The sequence below is a fragment of the Lottia gigantea genome (assembly GCF_000327385.1).
Source record: "Lottia gigantea unplaced genomic scaffold LOTGIsca_2, whole genome shotgun sequence".
Classification (NCBI taxonomy): domain Eukaryota; kingdom Metazoa; phylum Mollusca; class Gastropoda; family Lottiidae; genus Lottia; species Lottia gigantea.
The window spans coordinates 3,329,928-3,341,353 of record NW_008708400.1 but is presented as its reverse complement, the minus strand read 5'-3'; the positions used below and the strand labels follow the sequence as shown (position 1 = coordinate 3,341,353).

The 11,426-nt window shown below is 32.4% G+C and overlaps 2 protein-coding genes across 2 annotated transcripts; one reads left to right on the top strand and one right to left on the bottom strand.

Annotated features, from left to right (window-relative positions):
• Positions 1-1,628: 1,628 nt before the first annotated feature.
• On the bottom strand, positions 1,629-7,092 carry LOTGIDRAFT_103560 (hypothetical protein; the record flags this gene model as incomplete). Its single annotated transcript, XM_009053327.1, has 9 exons — positions 1,629-1,728; positions 2,181-2,303; positions 2,572-2,684; positions 3,111-3,296; positions 3,725-3,894; positions 4,118-4,187; positions 4,487-4,617; positions 5,078-5,246; positions 7,054-7,092. The coding sequence occupies 9 exons, from the start codon at positions 7,090-7,092 to the stop codon at positions 1,629-1,631; spliced, it is 1,101 nt and encodes a 366-aa protein (XP_009051575.1).
• Positions 7,093-9,651: 2,559 nt separating this feature from the next.
• Positions 9,652-11,130, top strand: LOTGIDRAFT_103815 (hypothetical protein; the record flags this gene model as incomplete). The annotated part of the gene is made up of 4 exons (XM_009053326.1): positions 9,652-9,752; positions 10,091-10,236; positions 10,423-10,573; positions 10,911-11,130. The coding sequence occupies 4 exons, from the start codon at positions 9,652-9,654 to the stop codon at positions 11,128-11,130; spliced, it is 618 nt and encodes a 205-aa protein (XP_009051574.1).
• Between the last annotated feature and the right edge of the window lie 296 nt (positions 11,131-11,426).

Sequence of the window (11,426 nt, the reverse complement as noted above, 5' to 3'; positions counted from 1 at the left end):
TTCTATGCATGGAACCCTTCTTTTCCATTAAATGGACAGGCTATCCATCCTTTTGACCAATCGATTTGTTTTAGCTAAGCTAATAAGTAATAGTATTAACATGTATTCAAGGCCCAAATCAACCAAAATCGGGAACATGTTTCTTTAAATTGTAAGGACACAGTTGTGTGGAATACAGACGCACGGGGATACACAAAAGCGTTATGGACATATAAAACATTTTTCACAGAGATCTGGACAAAAAGCTACCGACTGAGTCTTAGCTCATAACATCAGCATGGTTCACTGGCTTTCCCTTCGAAACCAAATGTTATATTCTGTAATCTTACGAAATTTCGTCTCGTTCCGACATTGAAACAACAGACACGAACTAAGATGGCCACCATTTAATTCACTACTCTAGACAAAATCGGTTTATTTTTATTTAAGAGTTAAATGTTTCAAAATAAAAAAATTTGAATGATAAGAAGAAGACACCTGTATCATGTTTCCTATGACGTCTTTTCTGGTTAAGATTTGCATTACCAACAAGAATATATGGCAAGGGAGACAACTACCAGTTGTTAGTATTACATTCAACACGACCAATTTCCTGTCTTTGATAAGGGGGTATAGATTATATGATCTTGAAGACACCCGCCATGTACTATTCCTGTGGTATTCACTGATGATAGGCATCAACTCTATCAAACCCACCTTTCTTCATCTAATGGGCAAATGAAACGCAATGTAGTGTGCAATGAGGGAAAATTTTCTGGGAAAGCAGCACAAGCCTACTTGTTTTTCTATATCCAACTGTCGAGGGTGTTTATGGTGCACAGCCTGTTGCATACTGGGCCTCAGTTTATTGTCCCATTCAAACGACTAGGCACTTTTCCATGCTGGTCCGGCCTATCTGTGTCACTGGAGAAGGAAACCAGGAAAATAACCAGTTTCTTCATTATTTACATTCATTTATTCATAATGCAGAATAAATTCAAACATAAAACATCAGGAAGATTGCTTTCAAATTATTGTCTTTAACAGAAATGATTTATCAAGTTCATAAAGTCTTTATAGCACTGCTTTAATTGAAACATTCCAAACATTTTATCATAATGAATGAAAACTCAGTAACAGGAAAATATCTGAATGTCTTCATAACCTGGAAAGAAATGAAACTCAATGAAATGTTGTCACCATACAGAAGCATACCAAGTTGCCTCACGACAAAGAGAATTTGATATATTTTTGCTGGAGTAACTTTTAACTTAATCATTCTCTATATCTGATTGGTTTAAATAATCAATTAATCAATTTAGTTTTATTAACCATTTAGATTACATTGTTTCTTCCAAACTGGTTGGTTCAAGACATGTTTTATTACAAATGGTCTGATTTTAAATAAAGGAAAGGTGACATTTATAAAGTGTGCAGATATATTGGTTTCAGAACAGTTTATCAGGAATAACTGGGAAACAGACAGGGTTGATAACGATTACTGGAAAGAGTCTCTGAACCATGGGATCAGAAACAGTTTCTGGAGATTCAACCTATGATTACTAAATTAATTGTTACCATATGCTCCCAACTACTGCCAAGATGAGGCAGCGATGGTGAATACTTTACAGAGAATAGAACAGAGACACTTACTTTTTCACTATCTGAACTACATCTTCATCTTGTAAAATATGAGTTTTACCAACTTTCTGAGGCTGATGTTTAACTGATGAACCCCAAACTAGAGCACTAGAAAAAATGAAAAACAATTAAATTTGGTTGAAGTTTAATATTGAAATTCTGATCAGCGAGTGTAAATATTTTGATGATGGAGTTTACATTTTACACAAACATCAAGGGCATAAGAAAAAAAAGGGAAACCACTAAGTTTACAACGATAACAAAGGTTCACAAAGGATCCTTTCTACCATCTGGTCCTTGGTATCGATTGTCTATTTACAACTAGTTGGATGACTTAAATCCATTCGCATGCTGACCGAGATCGAAACCCACAGCCACAATTTGTTCAATGTAATTAAACAAATGACATGTCACACTCTAAGAGACTGTGCTACAAAATCTTAAAACTTGTGCTGTGTAAAAATGGCGTAGCATACAATTTCAACTACTTCTGATAATTTTAGTTTAAGTTTATTTTTAAAATTTCATTTATCTATGAATTTTGGAATAAATGAACTTACTATTTAAATTCTTTCATGATACTTCTATGTAGTTTATTGGCGAAATCTTCTATAGTAGTTTTTCCTTCTCTCAAAACAACAGGAGCTGTATAATCTGGTAACTGTCCTTTAGGTTTTGTATATCTACAATCGATATCAGATATATATAATACCAATAAGATATTTTCACTATTAAATTAGAGCAGAACAGATCATGAAACACATTCAACCCGGTTTGAAATTGATCATTTGACTTTTTGAAACTTCTTTTTTATCACAGCTGTAAATCACTCTTAAATGATTTCAGAAGTTTTCAGGTTCTGTTTTAATATTTCTAACCCTTTTAACACTGAAAACAGAATGCAATAATAAAACTTGGAAAAAAAAATTAGAACAGCATTATAAAACTTACATTCTAACTAAAGCTAAATATTCCCACATTTTCTCTAATAAATCATCAAAATTCCACTTATGATGAGCTGATATAGGTACACAGTGAGGTACTTTATAAACTAGATCTAATTCCTGTAATTATATTTTAAAATTAATTTACTTTATTTATTGTGTACAAAACATTTATATCTACAGTTACAAGTAGGCATAAATTGTTACTTTCTGTTTACTTCGTAGGTGAATCAAAATTTACAGACTTATATTTATGTGAGTTGGAATAACAGCTTCAAAATAATACTGATATAAAATATGTATTGCAAAAAACAGGAAAAGTGGGGGTACCCAAGTTCAGATTGAATGTATGTATTGTCAAAAATGTCAAGTATGTAAAATTTCATTGATTGTTATGAGAATTGGAATATCAGCATGTATGTCTTTCGTTGATCAAAATGTAAACACATTTTTGCTTTGCCACAGGGGGCAATTTTCAGCAAATATTCAAATTAAATTTTCAATAATCAGTGATATCCATTTACCAACAGTTGATATTAACCTTACCTCAATAGAAATTTGGTCAATTTTATTAAGAATATAAATACATGGTATATAGACTCTGTTTCCTTCAATAACATCAATAAGATCTTCAGCTGTAGCATCAATACGTAATGTAATATCAGCATTAGATATTCTGTATTCATTTAATATAGTCTTTACTAGGTCATTATCTAACTCAGATTGAGCCACCTGAAATTACCAAATCAAGTCAAATGTTATTGAATTGAAATTGAATTATACAGCTAAGCTTGGGCAAGAGTGTGCAATGTAGGGAATTTCACCTACTCTTCTAAGGGGAAGGATCTTTAACATAGCAATACATAGAGCCTTGGCTTATTGAGAAAGGGAAACAGGTTGAAAAAATCTGAGGGTGGTACATGCTTAATAGATGTTACTGGGCAACATTCAGTGATTGAAAACTTAGTAACTGCACATAAATTGATAAATATGATAATTGATTTGGAGTAAATAAGTCAAGAAACCAACTTCTCACGTCTACATTGACGCCTAGAGTTTACTTGTAGGTCTTTGGTTTGTTTTAGAAAAAAGTTTCAGTAATAACTACATATTAATAAGTTAATAAGCTTAATGATTGTAAATAAAGCAGGACGACTTACAGTAGATGTCAAGTTTAAACCACCCTTATCTTTTCTTTTAAATACAATATTAGGTGGTGTTTTATTCAGTCGTATACCAAACCCTTCTAATTCTTTTTCTATTAAATGTTTATGTTGTAATGGTTTTAATACATCTAACACAATATAGATTAAACTGCAAGTTCTAGCAACTGAAATATAAAACATACTGATACTTTACATGAGCAATATTTATGACTGGCAGAATCTATGGGCAGCTGGTCTTGCCATGATTTTAAGCACTGAATTTAGTATTTTGTACATAATATAGTAATTCTCCATTGCTAGCACTAGTCTTCATTTGAATGCAATAACAGTATGTGCTTTTATGATTTCTACATCCAAGATTTTAAGAACACTATGAAGCCTCATTACCTGCTATAACCTGTTTACCACGACCTTTACCATCTTTAGCACCTTCAATAATACCTGGTAAATCTAGTAACTGAAAGAAAAATTTACACTTTAAAGAGTCAGTAATAATTTGGTATATCAGATCAACAATAACACTTTTCATTATAGGATTAATTATAAAATATCAAAGTTAAGACCATAATATTTTGACTTTATAATTATAGACATTGTTTTTCAGGGCCACCCAATATACAAAAGTATATTGCTAAATTCAGGCAGATAAATTTGCAATTTCTGTTAGGCTTAAAATGTGATTCAAATTCTTTCCATATTTCATAAAATTCATGCTTACTACACAATGGTCATTCGGAGGTAATAAGATCTGTTTACCTGAACTTTGGCACCTTTATATCTAATCACACCAGGTACTGTAGTTAAAGTAGTAAATTCATAGGCAGCTACTTCAGAATATACACCAGCTAAATTACTTAATAATGTTGATTTACCAACTGATGGGAAACCTGAAATAAAAATAAGCTTTTAACAGATACTGGTCAATATGCTGGTCAAAGCTTAACAAAGCCTGACCTGACCTAATCAAAAAATAAAATACTTCACAATAGAAAACACCTGTAATTCATTCATGGTAGACAAATTAAATGCCATAATAATAACAATATACGCATAACAGTTCTAAATATATTCTACCTAAAATTGTAAATCCTTTGATATCCTGGGTATCTAATCTCTGTAAATATGGAGAAGCTATCTTAGTGGATTGGGTGGGCAAAAGGTGCCTTCTCTATTTCTTTAACACTTGACTTATCTGTTATCTCTTGAAGACTTCAATTATACAGAATAGATACTGGCTCATGGACTCAATTTCTGTTTAAGGTTTTAAAAGTTTGACAGTTGTATTATGGTTTGGATCCGATTTATATAAATGTCATTTCCTCCTTAGTTCAAAATAATCAAACTTACCAACAAATCCAATCCTAGCATCTCCAGTTTTGGCTACATCAAAACCTTCTCCTGCACCACCTCCACCACCACCTTTAGGTTCAATCAATTCTCGACGGAATTTAGCCAACTTGGCTTTTAACATACCAAGATGGCCACTAGTTGCTTTATTCTTCTGAGTACGAGCCATCTGCAAATCAATTATAACAGCGATAAGAAAAGACACAAATCGTTTTAGAGGTTAATACACTTATATTTTTTTAAGGTCAATTAGTAAAAGGCAGTTTTTAAAGCATCTCAATGGGACATATTCTTCTTTGATTTTTTTACTTAGCTGCAATTCAGCTATCTGTACCAAATTTCAGATCTAATGCCCTTTCCAGGATGTTATGATCAGCTTCATGCATTGATATTATTCCAAATATCACGTCACAAGACATAACTGTCTATCAGAGTAATGAAGTGCTGTGACAAATTCGATGTAAAATTTAAATTGTTGAATTGCAAAAGAATCAGATAACAAATTTTAAGTCAGAACTGGGATAAAGGTGGCTGAAATTTGTTGCTATCAGCTGGCAAGACAACTATATCGCTTAACCCTTGTTAAAAGATGCTAAGATTAAGTCAATTTATTTATTTCTTTTCTGTTGGCATCTATCATGTATATTATGTAGTAAGCGTATCAAAATAAAGATTACATTTCTCAAGAAAATTAGGCTTTTATATGTATAAAATAACAAGGTTGGTAACAGATGCATTTATCCAACAATATGTCTGCATTACTAGAATCTCCAAACCAATAAATCATAATTACAGCACAGGCATGCATAGCAGCTATTTCTTAGATGAGGTAAATGAAAAAACTTTCTGAATACCGGTACCCTTTTACCCAATTTACTTTTAAAAATTGTCTGTGAATAAGTCTGACTATTATATTTTTAACCTAGAATTTAAAAATTTGTATGCAATGTATTTGCATTATTTTATTTTTTATGTTTACTAATAAGCCAGTTCGGAATTATGTGTGGGTATGCCCAACAAACCAATTCTCTATGATAAACAACGTTGATTTAATATGGGGTGTGTTTCAAAAGTGGTCACACCTATTCCTGATATTTTTTATGCCTACATTTTTCATGATTTTGGTTGTTTATTACTGAAGAATATGTTTATTAATGAACTTCAATTAAATTACAGGAAAAAAATCTCATGCAACCGAGATACAAACAAATTACTTAATGTGTCTGGCACTGTTTTAGTGTCAGATGGAAATGGTTAGAGGGTGGCATGCTAAGAAATATATCAAAAGATTTTTTTTTTTATAAAATTCATTTTGCGTCAGATATATCTAAGTTATCTTTATCATATCAAAAATTTGTGTTTCCAAATATTTTTCTTTGAAAACTCAAAATGGAAGTGTAATTTCAGAAATTTGTTTCCAACTGCAATAAGGTTCAGTTCACTGATTGCATAGAGGTTTTCTAAAAATATTGTGTAGCGGGGACACTGATAGCATCAATTTGTACCATTTCAATTTTCAATCAGACATCTGTTGTTCCTGTAATTCCACTTAAATAAAATGACCTCACTAATCGCAAAATATGCTTTATCACATAAGGCCCTTCGCGATTAGTCGCATCATTTAACAATTATTTTTAATAGGATTGCAGGAAGCAAAAACATCTGACTGATAATTGGATTGGTACAAATTGATGCTTTCAATATCAAAGATACATTAGCGTGATGCGCATGAACACGTGAAGTTCCAAACTGGCTTATTGGGACTTGCAGCACTCAGTACGAAACAGCACTAATAGTCGATTTGGCTTTGATGAATATTTTGGAATATACACATTAAACTTTTTTGCATTCAAATGCATTCATATTTCCCTAAAATACAGTTCTTGTAGTTTTAAGGGGTAGTGAATTACCTCCCTTTGTAGCGTTTGTTTACATCTTGAGAAAGATTGTCTAATAAATAAAACAGAAAGTCTAACCTCAGCTTCGATTTCGGCAATTTTTTGAAGAACAGACATGGTTTTTGATATTGTTCAACCAACAAAATTAGATATGTTGTCTTAAGATTTGCTAAAATAAGTAAAATATTACAGAAATTATTGAAATGTTGTCGAACATGCCGACCGGAAGTTATCATACACCACGTGACTAATAGGTTAACCCGGAAGCAGAAAGTTTCGTCAGGAGAACAAAAAAACTGCAACAATATTAAGGTGATTGGGCTTTTTTTTAGTGAGAAATAAAGCTGTTAATCCAAATTGATCCCCTATTTCCCTATGATCAGACAATTCGAAAGTTTTCCATTAAATTCTCACGAGGATGAATTTTTTTGGCAATTTGCGCATGCGTTCATCCGGGGTGTTTAGCTTTCTTCTCAAAATTGTCCAGCCATTCAAATATATTGTAGCTTTCGTTTACTGTTTGTAAAATGTTTATACTCTAATTTCGTAGCTTCCTAAGTGTTTATTTATGATATCTATTTTATTGTATATTTTCATAGCTTATTTTCCGTATCTTCCAAAGTAATTTGAGGCAATTTATAACCGAACTAAAACCTGACTTGAAAGGTAAAGTATTCCTGCCTGATCACTCATTCAATTCATTCCAACTTTTAACTGAAGTCAGTAACACAAATGATAATGACTTTAAAAAACAAAACAATTGGAGGTATCAAACACATGATTATGATGATCTAGATGCATTAATGGTTCAAGTGTAGAGCAGGATGTAACATGGAGCACTGTAACTGTAGTGCATTGTGCCAACTGATGATTGTTTTCATAATCATAAATAGCAAAACTATGTCTTGCTCATTGGCCTAAGTCTGAAGTTGTTGTTCTTTAGGTCTAACAATGTTGGTTTATAACATCTACACAATGATGGGACCTAGTGAACATGAAGATGAATTCAAAATCCTTTCTTTGATTCATTTAAATCAGAAAGATTTAATATTCCATTGTCTTTCACAGTGTCTAAGTGAGGTGGATAGCAGTGCCAGTCTACTGCTTTCTCAATCTCCACACCAATGATTTTATTATAAGTTTGCACATATTTTATTTAATCTTATTGACTTCAACTCCAATTGCACGTGGTCTATTTCCATCACATTGTGTACACAAATTTTACTAATCTATATAAGTTGATTAATTAAATCCTTAATTATCTCTTTAATTGAACATCACGTAGGTGTTAAGAAAACATTTCACAACTGCTGGTTGTTAGTGTCCAGTAAGAAATGGACAAGTGTGTGCTTAATGAATTAGGTTTCTAATACAGTACAATTTACAACTTAAAGAAAGTAAAGAAGATTATGGGTCTTAATCTTTAGTGCTTTTCTTGTTCATTTTATTGCCAGGTATTATGATCTGAAGTTTAACAAAATGAGAAGTGAAGTGATTTATTTATCAGCTCTCTGTTTTATGTCTTCACAAAATCTCAAGATCAAACTTATTTGTCATTTGTGTTTTATTGTGCAATTTTGATTTGAATTTCATGTGACTGAAAGTAGTGGCATGTTACAGAATAGATAACATGTTCAGATTTATCATACAATGCTGGTTTGAATTTCTGAGAAATCAAATGAAGATCCATAAATGACAGACTTAAGTTGCAATCAGAAATATGTATGTCAAAATGTTGGTCTCAAAGTAAAACTACTCTTCTATTAACTTGTTTTCTTTCCTTTTGTTGGTTACTCTTTTCATCTGTTATGGAATATCAATAGCCTTCACAAACATCTTCCATGCGTACAACAAAAACTCCTTAGACTTATTGGGAGACTGTTTACTGGCCTGACTTCAGGTACTTTCAAAGTGTGAAAAAGAGACATTCGCCATTTTCGTGAATTGTTTGTGTCTTGAATTTTCAAAAATAGTCTTCAGAATTTACTAAATGTGTACAGAAATCGCATAATTCCTTCAAGAATACCTCACTTTCATTTCTTATTTATATGACAGAGTCGTGACATTCCCGTTTCTGAGGCAAAGCTATGATTGGTCAAACGAATGACGAACCTGTACCTTCACAGTTCACTAAAATGGTTAATTGAACTTTGAAAATCGTCAAGCTTATATGTTATTACCTGTTAATTGTAATCTTTCTATTTACTAGAATGGAGCGTGAAAGTGGTCGTGAATCTGGTAGAGAGAGTGCTGGTAGTAGTAGTGTTGATGATGAAGTAAGGAATGAACCTTTAAGGAAAGACACTCCTGGACCAATGCCATTGCACCAATATACCAGGGTAAGTGAAATAGTGTTAACCTTTTCAAATGTGAATACAAAAGTTCAATTGCTAAGCAGAAGTTGTTACAAATAGTAGACCATATTATATTGTCATTGTAGCATTTGACATATTTCATGTTAAGTTGAAAGAAAACAACCCGAAGAAATGTATGTGGGCTGTTTTCACCTCGGTATTTTACACTTAATCTTAAAGTGATAAACTTATGTCTTTTTTTGAAGGAAAAAAATCAAATGAATAGTTTTACCTCCTACTTTTCTGTTATTTTGTTTGATGGCAGGTGTAGATTATAAAAAAACATCATGCTTCTAAACAGCTGCTAGTACTTCTTTTTCTAATGAATATTTGTTTTTTTTTATTAAAGGAAAAACTCCACGAGATACAGGAGAGTGACGGCGCCAAGAAACGTCCTGAATTTTTGTCTACAACATATGATAAGTATGTTTTGTTTTGTAAATTATGTAAATACAAACTGATCTAGTTAAGGATATATATTCATTCAGTTCAATGATGTCCAAATAATGAAAAGCCTGCATACAGCATAATATTGGAAAACAAGCTAATTGGTTTCCTACCTTGACATTTAAAGGGACCCAATTTTGTTGTTTTGTTCATGAACAGTGGCCTCATACTACATTAAACACTGTGTTAAATTCTGCTGTAAGATTTAATAATCAAAATCTGAGAAGCTTGAAGGTAGTTAATGCCAGTCTTCATTTGTTGAAATTTAAAGAAAAATATGAATGGTATCTCAAACAATAAAAATCCTATTTTAGTTCTGAAGGAATTTGGGATCCAGAAAAATGGTGTAAGTCTTTGCATCCTGAAGGTCGTGAAGGTTCACCTAATACCCTTGGTGAGATAAGAGAACGCAAACGTCCAATAGATCTAGATCGAGACTTGTTGAGAAGAAAAGTTTCAGGTAAGTTGTCAACTCCAAACAGAAAGAGGGATGGTTTTAAATGTCAAGTATAGACAAGGCAAAACTGCTTGGGAGTTGAATATTTTATAACAATTTTTTAAGTGAACAACTGTTGATGCTTGGCACAAATTTCTAGCTTCTCACCTTTTGGAAAGTCATCAACAACTTTTTCACCTGTATTTATAGCTGATCCTAAAGAGCGTTTGAAAGAAGAACAAGATGGAATAGTTCTAAGTCCCCAGAGAAGAAGTTTTGGTACAGGATGTCATGTGACCCAGAATAGTAGTTTAATAAGACAATCTAGTACAACATCAGACTATAATGATGATCGAGAAAGGTTTGTATTAGTTTCTAGTGGTCATTAGCATAATAACTTAAGTGCTTGTGAAGGTAAATACATACTTGTTTGTCAGCATTGATCTCATCGTCACCCATGATCTCATTGGCAGCCATGATCTCATTGGCAGCCATGGTCTCATCTGAAAATGATTGTTCAATGGACAGTCATCAATTATTTGAAGTCTGTGGAACCATTTTTTTTAAGTTGACAGATCTAGTCTAAGATTAGCACGAGGTGTTCAGTAAGGTATGATGATAACATGCCTTAATAGCTGCCACAAGTATTTCACCTTTACTATTTTATTGATAGATGATATTGTTTGTTGTATTAGTAGAGGTGATCGGCGAGGTGAAAGACGTATTGGTAGTGGTAGAATACAGATTGATAGAGATCAAGGGAGAGATTATCGTAGTAGTAATAGTAATACTGGTGGTAATAGGTTTGATAGAGATGATGATAGACATGAAGACAGACCTGTAGTAGACAGAAGATTTGATAGGAACGAAAGATTTAGGAGAGATTTTGATGATAGGGTACGTCAATTGATGTCTTGAATACATGTAGAATACAATGCAGAATTATTTATCGTTGGTGACCGCTTGAAACCTCGTATATGCCATATTTGGTCATTTTGACTTTTTGGTACCGTTTGAAAGCTCGTTAAAGCACGGATCTTGTGATCAAATCCTCTTATTCTTAGCTTGATTGTAAATAACTCAAAAAGCGCTAATTAAATAACACGTATATAAACAGTTAGATTTAAAACCTCGTAAAATATATTATTATACGAGGTTCAATGTTCCTTTTCAGCGGATGAAAATGAAAAATCTCGTATACTGTATTATTATAC